The following is a 17,565-nucleotide window of genomic DNA, read 5'->3' as shown; positions in this document are numbered from 1 at the left end:
CCACAGGCAGGGAGCTGGAATGGAAGTGGGGCAGCTGGGATATGAAATGGGATGCTGGCACTTGCAGGTGGAGAATAAGCCAATTGAGCCATGGCACCATCTCTCCAGTAATTACTTTTACTCATGTTTTGTGAATGGATTCAGAAAGGAAATAACTGTCTTCTTATTAAGAAAGGAGGGGCCAGTGCTGTGGCATGAGTCAAAGCTCCATGTGCTGGACACATTGTTTCTGTTCAAGTTCCAGTTCTGGCTCTTTGCTTCTGATCCATTTTCTTGTTAACGTGCCTCTGCAAGGAGCAGAAGATGGCCCAAGTGCTTGGGTTCCTGCACCCACTTGGGAGACCCTAATAAAACTCTTGGCTCCTGGCTTTGGCATGGCCCAGCCCTGCCCTTTGTGGTCATCTGGGTAGTGAACCAGCAGGTGGAAAAACCTCTCTATTGTTCCTCTTTCTGTAACTTGCCTTTCAAATAAATAACCTAAATTTTAAAAAATTTTTAGAAAGGGAACTAGTATTGGTGTCATATTGAACATATCAACTTAGCAACTACCTTTTTTTAACCCCCTCTAAAAAAAAGTTATACTTTCTGAATTCACATGCACAGAGCCAAATTTAATCTTTAATATTACAAAATGTCCCGAATGTGAAATACTTTAATTTCCTTGCTCCATCACCAGCTGCTGCTTATGTAATTGACGGCTTTTTCTGTTATTTTCCTTGCTCTTCAAGTAGACGGACTCGTAGTTACAAAGGTAAAGGGGCTTGGCACAGTAGCCTAGTGGCTAAGTCCTTGCCTTACATGCACCAGGATCCCATATGGGTGCCGGTTTGTGTCTCAGCTGCTCCGCTTCCCATCCAGCTCCCTGCTTGTGGCCTGGGAAAGCAGTCAAGGATGGCCCAAAGCCTTGGGCCCCTGCACCCACGTGGGAGACTCAGAGCAAGCTCCTCACTCCTGGTTTTGAGTCAGCTCAGTTCCAACTATTGTGGCCACTTGAGGAGTGAACCAGCAGATGGAAGATCTTTTTCTCTGACCTCTCTCTTCCTCCTTCTCTCTGTAAATCTGCCTTTCCAATAAAAATAAATAAATCTTAAAAAAAGATAAAGTAGTACTGACTTTCTACCTTTGTGCCTTTTTGATAAACACTACCATGGTATTGAAGAACAGGATCGTGACTGTACTCTAATTCCACAGTATTCAATTCTAGTTCATCAGAGCCCCTGACTTCCTGTAAAGAAATCTGGAGAATATTGTGTGAATTGTTACATGAAGTTGATGTGAAGTAGTCTTCAAATGGAAGATAATTCTAGTCTGTAATAGATGAGCACCAAGGCTTTTTCTGCATCATGTGTACTTAAGTATATCATTAGTGTAGGAGGGTGATAATGAACTTTAAATCCCAAAGGACAGAGAAATTAGAACCAGTAGATCATGTGATAGTAATGGAGATCAAATTTATAGCTTATGATCTCATAATATTTCTTTCCTCTAATTACAGATTATTGAGACGATGCCGATGACTGAGAAAGTTGAAGAATTGCTGCATGTCATAGGTCCGTTTTATGAGATTGTAGAGGACAAAAAGAGTGGCAGGAGCTCTGATGTAACCTCAGGTTGGATTATCTTATCATTTGAAATTCAGCCATGATTGCTATGCACACATTGATATTTAATATCTCATTTATGTTTTTATTTTCACATGCCAGTCCGATTGGAGAAAATCTCTAAGTATTTAGAAGGTAGGATGAATGAAATCCATGTAAAAATGTTGTTTAAAATGTAACATGTAAAAGAATTTTGCATACATTTGTGTAACTTAGGAATTTTCATTCTAAACTCATCGTATGAAATTCTAAAATATTATGTAACCACATGAGGTTTTGACTCTTTTTAAAATTAAGAATTTATATTAATTTTTATTGGAAAGGCCAATTAATGGAGAGGAAAGATAGAAAGATCTTCCATAGGAAGGGGAAGGGGGACCCCAGTACCTATTAAACTGTGTCATTAAACAATACTAAAAAAATCACATTTAAAAAGAAAAGAAAGATCTTCCATCCAATGGGTCACTCCCCAAGTGGTCACAGTTGAACCCATCTGAAGCTAGGAAGCTTTTTCTTGATCTCCCACATGGGTTCATGGGCCCAAGACTTTGGGCCATCCTTCACTGCTTTCCCAGGCCACAAGCAGGGAACAGGATGGGACATCAACTGGCGCCCATATGGGATGCCTGCATTTGGAAGTGGAGGATTAGCCAGTTGAGCCATCATGCTAGTCCCAAGGTTTTAACTCTAAAAACAATGTTTATTATTCATTTACTGGAGAGACACAGTGTTCTCATCTGCTGGTTCACTCCCAATGTGAGCAGTGACTTGGGTGGGACTAACCCTGCAGCCCGGCAGCTCTTTGCAGGACTCCCAGGTGCTAGTGACTGGGAATCAGTTGTTTAAGCTTTTACCTGTAGCCTCCCACAGTCTGCATTGGCAGGTAGCTGAAGCCTGAAGCCAAATTGGGTGTGGAATCAGCTACAGACACAGGATACAAATTTCTTAATCTATATAACCCCCAGGCTGAACTGCTGCAAATTGTTTTTTTGTTTTGTTTTGTTCTTATTTATTTATTTATTTTTTAAGATTTCTTTATCTATTTGAAAGGCATAGTGGAAGGGTTGGGGAAGAGGGAAAAGAGAGTGAGATGAATCTTTTATTCGCTGATTCACTCTCCAAATGACTGCAACAACCGTAGCTGGGCCTTGCTGAAGCCAGGGGCCAGGAAGTGACAGATTCCATACTACTTGGACCATCTACAGCTGCCTTCCCAGGTGCCTTAGCAGGAAGCTGAAAGGGCTCATCCCCCTGCACCATAATACCAGCCCCTTGCCCCAAGTTTGTAACTCTTGTTTTTAAGTTGTTAAAATATGCCAGATGACTCACTAAGTATATACAAAATCAGGACAAAATTTCACGGTTTTATTTTGATGGATTGTATAATTTTATTTTTTTAAAAAAAGTTTGTTGATTTTTATTTATTTGAAAGGAGAGAGACAGATTTTCCACCTGCTAGTTCGCTGTGCAGATGGCTGCAACAGCCAGGACCCTGGAGTCAGGAACCCTGTCCAGGTCTCCCACTGGGGTGTTCGGGACTGATGTATCTGAGCCATCACCTGCCTCTAGGGTATGCACGTGCAGTAAGCTGCAGTTGAGAGGAGGTGGGAATAGAACTCAGGTGCTCCTGTATGGGATGTAGGAGTCCCAAGTGGCGTGTTCAACTGTTGTGCCATATGTGTGCCTCCAATAGATCATATTGTCTGTTTGGCTTTATGGATTATTTTAGCAATACCAGGAATTACAGTCTGGATAATGTTAAAATTAATGGTTTAACTCTTACAGAACAAGCTTTAAGCCATCACTAGGTTTAATTAACGTGGGTTTTTGTTGTTCTTTTTTTTGTTTTCAGGATCCTAGTAAATGATTGGCATGGCACTGTTTTGAATAAAATGTAGGTTTTTCCTGGTGTTAACTATAAACATGTATTTAACTTTTTTTTTAAAGGAAGTTCAGTGAATGAGACCACACAATCAATTTAAATGAAAATTATGTAAACTTTAAACAAAAATTGACAGAGCTAGGGCTGAGGTTGGGTGTTTAGTTTAGTAGCTGAGCCCGGTCAGCTGCCTGTGTCCGGTCAGCTGCCTGTGTCCTCTATTAGAGTGCCTGCATATAGTATCCGACTCTGGCACCAACTTCCAGCTTCCGACCACTGTGCATCCTGCGTGTCAGCAAGTGATGGCTCAAGGAGTTGGGTCCCTGCCCTCCATGTGGGAAAGCCAAATGGAGTTTCTGGCTCCAGGCTTTAGCCTCTGTGGAGCCCATCCCCACCCCCAGCTTCAACCCCACCCCCATGTCTGTTTCTTTTCTTTTCTTTTTTTTTTTAAAGATTTTATTATTATTGGAAAGCTGGATATACAGAGAGGAGGAGAGACAGAGAGGAAGATCTTCTATCCGATGTTTCACTCCCCAAGTGACCACAATGGGCCAGGACGCGCCAATACGATGCCGGGAACCTGGAACCTCTTCCAGGTCTCCCACGCGGGTGCAGGGTCCCAGTGCTTTGGGCCGTCCTCAACTGCTTTCCCAGGCCACAAGCAGGGAGCTGGATGGGAAGTGGAGCTGCCGGGACTAGAACCGGCGCCCATATGGGATCCCGTGGCTTTCAAGGCGAGGACTTTAGCCGCTAGGCCACGCCGCTGGGCCCATGTCTGTTTCTTAAAAACCAAAATAAACCCCTGACTGACACCAGGTTCCATATTAAGAAATAAAAGTAAAATCAGCCTAAATGCATCCTGCCCCTTTTTTTCAGCATCTGTGTTTATATGCCTCCTGTTTCTTTTAGGCATATATTTTTTTCTTTTTTGAAAGATTTATTTTATTTTTATTACAAAGTCAGATATACAGAGAGGAGGAGAGATAGAGAGGAAGATCTTCCATCCAATGATTCACTCCCCAAGTGAGCACAACAGCTGGTGCTGAGCCGATCCGGAACCAGGAGTCAGGAACTTCCTCCAGGTCTCCCACGCGGGTGCAGGGTCCCAAAGTTTTGGGCTGTCCTGGACTGCCTTCTTAGGCCACAAGCAGGGAGCTGGATGGGAAGTTGAGCTGCCAGGACTAGAACCGGCGCCCATATGGGATCCTGGTGCGTTCAAGGCGAGGACTTTAGCCACTAGGCCATGATGCTGGGCCCCTTTTTGGCATATTTTAGTAATAAACAGAAATTGGAACTTTCAGAGTAGTGGTCTTCCTGCACCGTGATAACCTTATACTTGGTGTCTGTAGTGGATGTACACCTGACAGTGTAAATCTATACTGCACTGATGTGCATGGAAGAGTCAAATATTAGCAAATAGTCTTTTTAATTTGTGCTTATTTAGTCAAGAAAGAAGAATTCTCTCTGTGAAGCATTTTGTCAAGCATATTCCAGAGAGGAGTTAAGTGTGGACCTGCTTTAGTGGTCCAGCTTTCTTGGACAGACGAAGATATTTAAGCAGCTAATTATAAAGCAAAGAACAGTAAGACGTAGTAATAAAGATGCAGGTCCATAGTTACTTAGCTATTATTTAAAAATCTGAAAACCATTGGAATCCAAAAGTTGTTTTGAAACTAACTTAACCAACATATCCTGTCCTATGTGAGCTATTCAAGGGTAATCTGATATGAAATGACTTACGGACTTTGGAATCTTTATCTTTGTTATTATTGTTGATGTTTATTTGGAAGACAGAGATAGAGAGAGAGAGAGAGAGAAACCAAGACAGAATGCTGTCCATCTATTGGATGGCCATAATGGCTGGGCCTGGAGCCAGGAACCAGGAACTCCATCCCGGTCCCCCATTTGAGTGGCTGAGAACCAAGCATTTGGATCATCTTCCACTGCTTTCCCAGGTGTATTAGCATGGAACTGGATTAGAAGTGAGTAGCTTGTGCTTGAACCCACACTTAGATACTGGCATTGCAGACAGCGGTTTAATCCAGTGTACCACAATACCAGCCTGTTTTGAGTCTTTTTTCTAACATTTAGTGTGAGTTATTCATGTTCCAATATAAAAGTAGTTTGTTTTTTTAAAGGAGTGCTGCCCCATCCTGTGTTGGGAGGATTACATAATAAACTCTATGGTGTATGTATCAAGTGGACTTTGAAAAATTAGAAAACTTGAGATTTCAGAACGTATCTAAGGGGTTGGTGTTGTGGTGCAGTGGATTAAGCCACCATTTCTAAAACTGACATCACATATTGGAGTACCAGTTTAATTCCTTGCTGTTATGCCTCTGGTCCAGCTTCCTGGTGATGTGCCTGGGAAGGCAGCAGAAGGTTGCTCAAGGACTTGGGTTCTTGCACCCACATGCGAGTCCTGGATGGAGCTCCTGGCTTTGGCTTAGCCCAGACCTGGCAGTTGTGGCCATTCAGGTTGTTGGCCAGTGAACAAAAGATCTCTGTCTCTGTCTCTTTCTCTTGTTCTCTCACCCTGCCTTTCAATAAATTGATCTTAAAAAAATATCTGGATCCAAGGACATGAAAGGGATCATGTGATCCTGTATTGTGTTTAATCTGAACCCTTCTGGTAGACAATTAGATTCTCTTTTTGATCTGTAAAAGATGCTGTTGTAAGGAGCATGTACATGTCATTTTATGTATGCATAAATGCATCTGGAAGAAATGATTGGGAAGTGGAACTAGAAGTATTTGACCAGTGTTTTTAATTTTGTAAGATATTGCCAGGCTTTAAGCTACTTCACAATCATGACTGCTCAAAAAATATTTATTTTCATTACATTTGAAAGACAGAGAGAAAAAAAGACGTGAGAGACAAAACAGAAAAAGCAAGCTTTCATCCACTGCTTCATTCCCCAGTTGCCTACAACAGCCAGGGCTGGGCCAGGTCAGAGTTCAGTGTTCTGTGTCCCACAAGTCAAAGTTATCACCTGCTGCCTCTCCAAGTCTGCCTTAGTGGGAAGCTGGAGAAGAAGTGGGGGAAATAGGCCTGGAAACCAGGCATGCCTGTACTGGATGTGGACAGCCCAGGTGGCAGCTTAACCACTCTGCTAACACACCTGACTCCATCATAACTTTTGATGAACAAAAATCTTGTGAGAAGTAGATCTAGTGCCCCGTGGCACTGTGAATTAAGCTGCTGCCTGCAGCACTAGCAACCCGTATGGGTGCCAGATGATGTCCCAGTTATTCCACTTGCAATCTAGCTCCCTGCTCATGTGTCTGGGAACTCAGTGCAAGATGGCCCAAGTTCTTGGGCCCCTGCCACAAGTTCCTGGTTCCTGGATTCAGCTTCTTTGTTACCAGCCTTAGCTGTTTCAGCCATTTGGGGAATGAACCACTGATGGGAGATCCGCTCTCTCTTCTTCTCAGTCTATAACTCTGCCTTTCTAATAAGTAAACTAAAAAAAAAAAAAAAAAAAAAAAGAAAAAGAAATAATCATGTAGTTCAAGTGGAACAAATGTATTCGTTTCATAGGTGTATCATGCTTACGTGATAAGTTTTGAAATCCTCCCATTTTGTTCTTTTTCAAAATTATTTTGGTTGTTTGTGGTACTTGATGTTTTGGATGAATATTTAAAATCTTGTCAGTTTATTAAAAAAAAAGCAAGGCTAGGATTTTGAAAGTGATTACAGAGAACTTGTAGATCATTTTTGGAATTATTGCCATCTCGGTAGTATTGTCTTCTGGTTTATGAATATTGGATGTCTTTTATTTGATCACTAATTTTTAAACATTTTTTTCATTTGCACTGAATAAGTCTTTTGTCAAGTGTATTCTTAAATGATGCCATCATAAATTGTTTTCTAATTTAATTTTTTATTTTGTGTGTATGTATCCTGCTTCCTCATTAACTTATTTTGTAGTTTTGTAGACTCCTTAAGATACTCTGTGCTAGAGCTTGTCGTCTGTTAGCAGATTATTTTTTTCTTCCTTTCTAATCTGAATGCCTCTTATTTCCTTTTGTTACCCAATTTCCTTGGCTGGAGTTTACGGTAGATGGTTAAATAGAGATCGTGCCAGCAGATGCCTTTTTCTTGTTCCTTATTTGAGGAGTCTTTTACCATTCAATGTGATGCTGTGCACGAGTTTTTAAAATGGATACCCTTCAATAGAAGTGAGGAAGTTCTCTTATATTGTTAGTTTCTTCAGGGTTTAAAAAATGGAATTTCTTATTTGCTTTCCCCTTCCCATTTCTTCCCGTTCCCATCTACCTTATATTCTCTGCCAGCCCCAGAGCACACTGCACAGGGCAAGTTGCCCCAGCCCACCTACTCCACTCTTGGTTGCTCTTGCCCTCCTCTGGTTCCTTCCTGGTGCTGTCTCAGTGGGGTGTGGGTAATAAAACAGACATGGATTTTGGGGACCTTTAATTGCTTTCCTCTTTTTTTTTCCTTTTTTTGATTTATAAAAACACTAAGCATTCAATTCCAGAGAAACAAAACTCCCACCTTCTAACCAAACACTACTAAGGGACATGCCTTCTGCTCCGTCTTTTCTTATTTCCTTTCTCTCTTGTTAATGCATTTAAAAATAAATGAGGTTGAGGGCTGCGGGAGAGGACGTCTAGCTCGGATCCCGAACCCAGTCCGCCATGTGCCCATGGCTCATGGCGGGCTGGGCCCGGACATGCCTGGGTGCGGCCTGCTTCCTTCTGGGGTGAGTACGCCGAGGGGGGAGACCTCCGTGACTGGGCATGTCCGGGACCCACCCAACACCCTCATTGGGTGGTGGGTGAACGGGATTGGGGAGGGGCGCAACCTCGGGCCTGCAGGATTTAACTTCCGGCTGCCAGAGGCGAGCCGAGGGCTGCGGGAGAGGACGTCTAGCTCGGATCCCGAACCCAGTCCGCCATGTGCCCATGGCTCATGGCGGGCTGGGCCCGGGCGGCCAGTCCGCCATTTGGCGCCAGGCTGTGCCTACTGGCCGCCCGGCCGGGGAGCTCTGGGGTATTGGACATCTGAATCGCTGCTGAGATAGCTCTAGAGTGACCCCACTGTTTCTGGGATCTGAGTCAATCCTAAAGATTCCCAATGCCAGTAACTCTTCCTTTGAAGAACTTCCAATCCCTTAATAATGCTGAGCTTTGAACACCTATCAAGTAAAAGATAAGCTCCGGCTTGTGTAGCAGGCTGGCACCTAATGGTCCTCGGAGCAACCACGTGCAGGTGCGTGATTTACAGCTAGGAACGGTCCCAATCTGGGAAGCCACAGCTGGGATGAGGTTCCCACCAAGGGGTGTATGTGCTGGAATGGGGGCTGCGTTCTATCTAGGAAACAGTTGCAGTCACCCGAGGCACTAGTGTGGGCTGGGATTGGATGCACCAGGCCGGTTCAGATCCCAGCACCATCTGGTGTTATGGAGAAACAGGGTAGATGTGGGACTGACTAGGCTGGGTCTCAATCCCCTTCTGAGCCATGTGTGAGCTGTATGTGGGTATGGACGAGCCATGGCTGGGCTGAAACATCCAACAACAAGAGTCAGAATGGGGTGAAAGCCAGCCAGGAAAAGCCACTGTTCCTGCTAGGACAGGACGTGAACTGAGTTGGGTTGGCTCAAGAACCCCCTGGCAAGCGCAAAATCTGGCATTGGGAGGGGTTCTGATGGAGGAGCCTGGGCAACTCCTCTGGCAGGACACAGTCCCTGCAGGTAAGCGCGAGAAGCATGATTGGAAACAGCCCAGAATAGGCCATGGAAAGTTTCCCACTGGCATGCATTCGGCATGGGTCAGGAGCAGGCCAGGCTGAATCAGTTCATGTCATCCTCTGGCAAATCCGATCACCAGAACAGAGTGTGGAATGGGCCGGGTTTGGTTGCGACAAAACCAGTACACATTATGGAACGCCAGGGCGTGGTTGCCTGTACTGGATATGAATGCAACACCCATCCAGCACACGTGAGATCCAGGAAGGGAGGGGCAGAGCTGGCGGGGGGGTTAAGGGGCTGGTCCCCTCGCTGGACAACCACTCCCACTGGAGAGTGTTGGCTGGGAAAGAGACAGACACGACTAAGCAAGGCTACAACACCTGTGCGCTGCATGTGGACAAGATCAGGGCCACAGCATCAGCTGGCAGAAGCTGGCACTGGGGACTAATTCTGTCGAGTCAAATCACAGGACCACCTAAAGAGTGCATAAACCGGGACAGAGAGACCTGGGAGGGAAAAAGTGGGTTCCCCCTTCTTGGGTCACTATTCCCGTGGGAGGGCATGAAAACTAGGACGGGGGCTGGGATGGCTAGACAGAGGCACTCAACAACATCTGTGAGGGCTGGATGGTTGAGTCGATTAGATAGAACTAAGCTTTAATACCCATTGACAAGTACCAGAGCCAAATGGGATGGGGGACAGACTGGTCTTCTGCTACACAAATTGGCAAACCAGGGTAGGGGGCAGGCTTGGTGGGGGTTATTGTGGGTCGCCCCGACTAGGCTGCAGCTCCCACTGGTTGATGTAAGGGCCGAACCAGACTGGACTGCAACACCCATTGGTTCCAGTGCAACTCGGGACTGAAAACAGAACCAACACAGCAATTGCAACCACCAGCTGATCAGGGTGATGGACTGTGCCGGGCCCTGTGCTTGCTAGAACATACAAGAATCTGGTCTGGGAATACCTCAAAGTATCTTTGGAGATCTCCCCACTTGAACTGCTGGACTCAGAATTCTAACCAAGAAAAGACAGAAGACAGAATAGGACAATCATTCATCTCAGCTACATGTTGGCAGCGAAATATGGGACAAATGGAGACTTCATGATGGACCATATCAATCAGTGGACCACCTCATCGAGCGAAACTGGCAGTGACTCATAACTGGAGAACTATTAACTCCACTTGGGCACATATCTCAGAGCATGCCCCACATATGGGACTTGGGGTGGGCGGGAAACCGGGTGGGGCTTCTCCCTCAATACCCCCTTTTACCTCAGATACATGATGGAAACAATATGGACATAATAGCATTGCCCACCTCCCTATCCCCCTGAACCTTTTTTTTTTTTTTTTTTTTTTTTTCCTTCTCTTTCTTGATTTTCCTTCAACTATAGTTAACTATGTAAAGATTGTCAACAACAATACAATAAAATGGATTATATATAAAAAAAAAAAAAATAAATAAATAAATGAGGTTTTTTTTTTTAAACATGTTTCTTTTTTTTTTTTTTAGATTTATTTATTTTATTGGAAAGGCAGATGTACAGAGAGGAGGAGAGACAGAGAGGAAGATCTTTTGTCCAATAATTCACTCCCCAAGTGGCCGCAATGGCTGGTGCTGTGCAGATCCAAAGCCAGGAGCCAGGAACCTCTTCCAGGTCTCCCACGCGGGAGAAGGGTCCCAATGCATTGGGCCGTCCTCGACTGCTTTCCCAGGCCACAAGCAGGGAGCTGGATGGGAAGTGGAGCTTCTGGGATTAGAACTGGCACCTGTATTAGACAGGATCCTGGCGCGTGCAAGGCGAGGACCTTAATCATTATGCTATTGCGCTGGGCCCAATGAGTTTTTAATATAAATAAAATTTTAAAGTGTATAAAATGAAAATGTTATAATTTGCTTAATGTGTTATCTTCATCTACTGTAATGATTTTGTGGCATTCATCCTTCATTCTATTAACATGGTGTATTATATTAATTGACTTTGAGATCTTGGATAGGGCTCATTAGTAATTCCCTTTGTAAGAGAATTTCAGTTGCACTGTTTGCTGCTCTCAAGTAGTTTTGCTGCATCATCTTGAAAGAGGTTAGGGGATTGCTGTTGTTTTGTTGAAGAGGCCCATTGGTTTTTGTTACCACTTTTTGTGGTTGTCAGGTGGAAAGCAGGAGAGATTCCAAAATTAGGCTGCTGCCATGATCCTAATGGAAAATAAGGACAGATGTTGGCCTATGTACTGATGCTTTAAGGACCAACCTAAGATGCAGTAATGTAAGTTGTGAACCTGAAGCCTAAAATGCAATGAGCTTAAATGGAGGCGTTAGTATTGATGTGTTTGTTGGTTGGACCAAGAATAGCATTTTCTGCATGCTAGTGTATGTGTGATGGAGAGATCATTCGGCTCTGACTGTACAATGTAGATTGATAATGGCTTAAAAACTACTAACCCTCTGCCTGTTCAGAAAGGATTTGAGATAGGTTAATCACTTTGTAATTTGTTTTGTATATTTTGTTGTATTTGAAGTAGTCTGATTATATATGCAGTTTTATAAAGAATACTATTACATGTAAACTACTAAAATTATTTAAAATGTTTTACTAGTCATCTGCAAATTATGCCATTTGTAAATTATCCCATTACTGTTATATTATCGGTTATATAATTAAGTGGCTGTTCCCTGTGTTTTAGATCTTGGTAATGTTCTAACTTCCACTCCGAATGCCAAAACTGTGAATGGCAAAGCTGAAAGCAGCGATAGTGGAGCTGAGTCTGAGGAAGAGGAGGCCCGAGAAGAAATGAAAAAAGCAGACCAAAACAATCACGGTAATTTTTGCTTGATGGGTTAATAATTATTCCTGAAGTATCATAGAAGAGTATGAAGACTTTGGGCTGATGCCATATTGTATAAGATGAGTGTGTGTGTGCTGGGATGGGGGCTGTTGGCCCTATAACCAGGTTTGTTGGGTCCAAAAGGCTCTTTCTGAGCCCAGGACAGCTGATGCTGTGCATGAAATGAAAAAGGTGTTCACTGCAAGCTGACAGGAATAGGCCACTCCTCTCCATGTAGTACCTAGAGTGTTGCTGTAGACATTGGTTGTTTTACTATATTATATCCAATGTGAATACACGTATGTTACCAAGTACAGGAAACGAGTTAATCTCTCAGTGTCTTGGCATCTAGAGAACAAGATACATTGGGATTAGAGAGACCTTGCTAATGAGTTGGGAGAAGACTATTAGAAAATGAGAAAATAAACCCATACCTTAATTTAGCCTTCATGTTCCAGTAAGGTATGAAAGAACTTTCTAGTGTGGACCCCGTCACTCTGCTCACTTAATAGAACAACTTGCTTATGTGTGCAAGAGTCTGAGTATTTTAACAGGGTGTTGCTGTTGTTTTACAAAGATTTATTTGGACTTAAATGAAAGAGTTAACAGAGAGAGAGGCTGAGACAGAGATCTTCTACCCACTGGTTCATTTCCCTTCTGACTACATGGGCAGCACTGGATCAGGCTGAAATCAAGACCCAGGAACTTCTTCTGGGTTCTCCCACATAGGTGGCAAGGGTCCAAACACTTGGGTCATCTTTAGCTGCTTTCCCAGGCCGTTAGTAGAGAGCTGGATTGAAAGTGGAGTGGTTGGACCCCATCCAGCACCCATGTGGGATGCAAGCATTGCAGATGGTGGCTTTACCCTTTGTGCCACAACACCAACCTTATAGACAGTTTCTATAAGGAGTTGTGTTAAAATGGAGCGGTATTGCAGCCAGTACAGTTTGGATGAACTCTTAGCAAATCCTTATTTTGAGGAGTGCCCCATTTCCTTGACACAAGTATGAAACCCTGTGAAAGGATGCTGGTTGGTTGAGGAAGTGACTGTGTGTTTTAGAATATGATATGCCTGGGTCCAGTGTGGTAGCCTAATGGCTAAAGTCCTCGCCTTGTACTCACTGGGATCCCATATGGGCGCTGGTTCTAATCCCAGCAGCTCCACCTCCCATCCAGCTCCCTGCTTGTGGCCTGGGAAAGCAGTCGAGGACGGCCCAAAGCCTTGGGCCCCTGCATCTGCATGGGAGACCTGGCAGAGGTTCCTGGCTCCTGGCTTTGTATCAGCTCAGCTCTGGCCATTGTGGCTGCTTGGGGAGTGAATCCTCTCTGTCTTTCCTCTTCTCTGTATAGCTTGTTTTCCAACAATAACAAATAAATCTTAAAAAAAAAAAAGAATATGATATACAATTAAAAAATACAAACAAAACAAAACAGAATATGATATGCTGAAGCCGAGCCACCATGGACTTTTATGAATCTCTCCACTTGCCCCTAGAAAACAAGAAAATGGTCGCAAAATCATCAGGGCATGAAAATGTGGAAATAATTGTTCCTAGTGGCTCCGATAAAGACAGTTGTGTTCAGGATGTACAGCCTGACGTTCATGCCAGTGCATCCCTGAATGGAACCATCACTGAAGAAGTAAAACTGGTGGATCAGAACTTGGAACAAGCAGGGAAAACCACCGGCGGCGTGTATCAAGGTATAGTCTCCAAACAGGCTTTGTTTAAACTCCTCCCTCTGAGTAAAATGTTCTTTTAATAATTTTAAGATGTCTAGGAACAGTTTAGAGTTTAAATATTGCTTAATAATGTGTTAAAGTTTATTGATACTATAAGGCTTTATAGCTTTGAAGTTTAGACAGTGAATGAGGGTCAGAGCTTTTCTATTTTTTGATACTTTTTTTGCTGTGTTATTGTGTCTTTAAAATAAACTTTTAAATTTTAGCTTTCTCTGTTGCTCCTTTTAACTTCTGATTATATGATTCCTTTGTTCTCCAGTCAATTATCTAAGTTACAGTCTTTTTGTATTCTAGGAGTTGATCATATATGGAATATGTGGTCACTCCTGACATATGTGTGTGGAATATGTCATGCATATATGTTGTCCCTCTTGTCCTAGGAGTGAATCCATAATAAATGATAAATTATTGACATTGCTGCAATTTGGTTTAGAAACCAAGAAACATCGCTTTTTAACCTAACAACCAAACTTTGATTGCTGTGTTCCAAAATGAGGTCTCCTTCTTGGTGATTGATTTTTTTTCCATAAACTTCTAAAATTTTGTATGATTTTATTTGGATTATGTCTTTGTATCATTTAATGATAAAATAACTTGTGTGTTCTTTTAAAATAAAAAAACAGCGACTAAATCTAAAATGTGATATATTAAAGAGTGTAACTTGGTAAATCAAATTTTTCTCAATATGAAAACAGTACAAAGCTAATGAATTTTTTAAAATGGAATAAAAGTCTTTTTCTTCAGCTAGAGTGTCACCTGAACATATATTTATTTTTAGATGCAAATGATGATCATGTTGAAGATGTTTCAGGAATTCAGCATTTGACAAGTGATTCAGATAGTGAAGTTTACTGTGATTCCATGGAGCAGTTTGGACAAGAAGAGGTAAAAATGAGATTTTGTGATTGATAAGTTTTCAAAGTGGTATATCAGAATTCGGTGCTCACTTCTGTTACTAACAGATGCACTTGCTGCTTATCACTTTGAAAACATACCTCTAAAGTTAGTGCAAATGTTGGCATTTTAAATTGCTTTCTTCCTGAATTCTAAATATATAAAATGCTGGAATATTCAAAGAAAACTTACTATTTACATATTCTGTTGTAACTTGTAATGGATGTGTGTTTCTGAATATGCTGGAAGAGTTAGAATAGCCATGCTAAGAATAAACTCTTTATGCTGTTTCCTATAATAGACACATTCACAAATGTTCGAGAAAAGTGAATTCATTTTGGATCAGATAAATTTATTCTTCAAGCCAGTTAGCATTTTGCATCTAAAGAGGATATTTAAGAAACTGTGAAAAGCCTGTGATTTTTTTTTCTCGCCAGTGACTTATTTGATATGAGTTTTTTGATACCGACAAAGTTTGTTTTGACAGTTTTCCCTCAGGTAGCTTTTTAGTTTGTTTCTTTGTTTTTAGCCTAGTGGCTAAATCTTCACCTTGCATCCCGTGGATTCCATATGGGTGCTGCTTCATGTCCCAGATGCTCTAATTTCCCCATCTAGCTTCCTGCTTGTGGTCTAGAAAAGCCACAGTGGCTGGGGCTGAACCGATCTGAAACCAAGAGCAAGGAGCCTCTTCTGGTTCTGCCATGTGGGTGCAGGGTCCCAAGGCTTTAGGTCATCCTCTGCTGCTTTCCCAGGCCACCAGCAGGGAGCTGGATGGGAAGCAGGGCTGCTGGGACATGAACTGGCACCCATATGGGATCCCAGCACATGCAAGGCGAGGACTTTAGTTGCTAGGCTACCGCACTGGCCCCTTGGTAGTTTTATATCCTCTTTCTGTTCTTCTCCCAGTCCTAATATAATTCAGTATGTCTTTTAGGAAATAATCTTTGTATCCTGTAAGTTATGATTTCAACATTTTTTTAAAGATCTATTCTATTTTTATTACAAAGTCAGATATACAGAGAGGAGGAGAGATAGAGAGGAAGATCTTCCATCCGATGATTCACTCCCTAAGTGACCGCAACGGCTGGTGTTGTGCAGATCTGAAGCCAGGAGCCAGGAACTTCCTCCAGGTCTCCCACACAGGTGCAGGGTCCCGAAGCATTGGGCCGTCCTCGACTGCTTTTCCCAGGCCACAAGCAGGGAGCTGGATGGGAAGTGGAGCTGCCGGGATTAGAACCGGCGCCCATATGGGATCCCGGGGCGTTCAAGGCAAGGACTTTAGCCTCTAGGCCACTGTGCCGGGCCCATGATTTCAACATTTTTAACTTTTCTGTTTTGTTTCTCTTTTTAGTCTAATTTCCCAGTACAATGATATCTTCTTTGTGTTCTCAAATTTTTAAAATGCGTGGAAAAAATATTAAGGTGGAGTGTAAATGAATAGTATAGATGTGAAGAAAAATAATGAGGAGGGCAAATTGAAAATAAGCTGAACCTTGCAAGAAAATGAAGTTATTAAAACTCAGATTCCATGCCCATGTTGACTGTCACCTGTAATTGCAGCATCCCCTGTGAGCATGGTTGAAGTCCTGCTGTTCACTTCAGGTCCAGCTCCCTGCCGATGTGCCTTGAAAGGCATCAACAGATCCAAGTGCTTGGACCCCTGTGGAGAGCTGCTGGAGCTCCTAGCTCCCGGCTTCCAGTCCAGCCCGGGCCACTATGGGTGTTTGGGGAATGGTGGAAGATATCTGTGTTTCTTCCACTCCGTGTAACTCTGCATTTCAAACAAAGAAATAAACAAATTTTTAAAATAAGTTGAAAAGCTCATATTCCCATTTATTCCCTTATTTTAAGGTTTTTTTGGTGAGAGATTGCTGAAAAGAGACTGGTTAGGAAATAAACTCAATAAATATCTATCCACTCAGTTTAGGTTTTCTCCTGCTTTCTCTATAACTCAGTTAATGGACTGAAATGCCTCACAGGGCTCTGTTAGACATTTGCTTCTCTGACTTCTGTCCACACCACTTCCTGTTGGCTGTTAGGTCACAGCCCACCTTGGACTTCTCTCTGCTCCCTTAGAATATCAAGTCTTGTCCCTCCTGTTCTCCAGCCTTAGCATTTTTGTATTTATTTGACCTGGAAAGCATCTCTCCCTTCTTCAATGATTAACTTCTGTAGATCCTTTAAACTTTAACTTAGATTGCCTGCTACATGGATAAGATACCACCCAACCTTATCAGTGACCTCATCAAGTCTAGGTTAATTATGGGCTCTTAGCCACAGATATCTTAGGTGGGTTCTTTAAAAAATATATGTACCGGGCAGATGTGTGGTTTAGCAATCAAGATGGCACTTTGGATGACTGTGTCCCACACTGGAGTACCTGGGTTCAGTGCCTGACTCCTGCTAACACAAATCCTGGGAAGTAGCAGGTGATAATATAAGTAATTTTTTCAGAATTTTTTTTGTTAAATTAATTATTTGTTTGAGTGTCAGAGTTACAGAGAAGGAGAATGCAAGACAGAGAGAGATCTTCTATCCATTCATTTACTTCCCAGATGGCTGCAACAGCTGGGTTTGGGCGAGGTTTAAACCAGGAGTCAGGCACTCCATTCAGGTCTCCCGTGAGGGTAGCAGGGACCAAGGTCAACTTCCATTGCTCTCCCAGCTGCATTAGCAGGTAACTGGATTGGAAGTGGGTCACCCTGGACTTGCTATGGGATGCCAGTTTCATATGTAGTCATTTAAACAGCTGTATCATAATACTGGCCCTTAGTTGAAATAACTCGATTACTTTATAGATGCCATGCTCAAAAGGTACACATATTGAAAGACTGAATTATTAGCTGTTGTTACTTTGCAGAATCTAAAATTGAGCCAGGGGCCAGTGTTGTAGCATTATGGGTCAAGC

At 42.8% G+C, this 17,565-nt stretch overlaps 1 protein-coding gene across 9 annotated transcripts in view; it reads left to right on the top strand.

The window, feature by feature from the left end:
* ACBD5 (acyl-CoA binding domain containing 5) overlaps positions 1-17,565 on the top strand; it is a 41,062-nt gene that overhangs the window by 11,224 nt on the left and 12,273 nt on the right. For 5 of the 9 annotated variants that reach the window (XM_058669595.1, XM_058669592.1, XM_058669589.1 and 2 more), the window contains 5 exons: positions 1,496-1,610; positions 1,704-1,736; positions 11,882-12,016; positions 13,518-13,724; positions 14,542-14,648. In XM_058669595.1, coding sequence (XP_058525578.1) covers positions 1,496-1,610; positions 1,704-1,736; positions 11,882-12,016; positions 13,518-13,724; positions 14,542-14,648 — 597 coding nt within the window. The remainder of the gene's footprint in view (positions 1-1,495; positions 1,611-1,703; positions 1,737-11,881; positions 12,017-13,517; positions 13,725-14,541; positions 14,649-17,565) is intronic. The other 4 variants (XM_058669591.1, XM_058669588.1, XM_058669590.1 and 1 more) reach the window with 2 other exon arrangements.

Source organism: Ochotona princeps, chromosome 10 (assembly GCF_030435755.1).
Source record: "Ochotona princeps isolate mOchPri1 chromosome 10, mOchPri1.hap1, whole genome shotgun sequence".
Classification (NCBI taxonomy): Eukaryota; Metazoa; Chordata; class Mammalia; order Lagomorpha; family Ochotonidae; genus Ochotona; species Ochotona princeps.
Note: the sequence above shows the minus strand (reverse complement) of the source record. Positions and strands in the feature narration are given on the sequence as shown.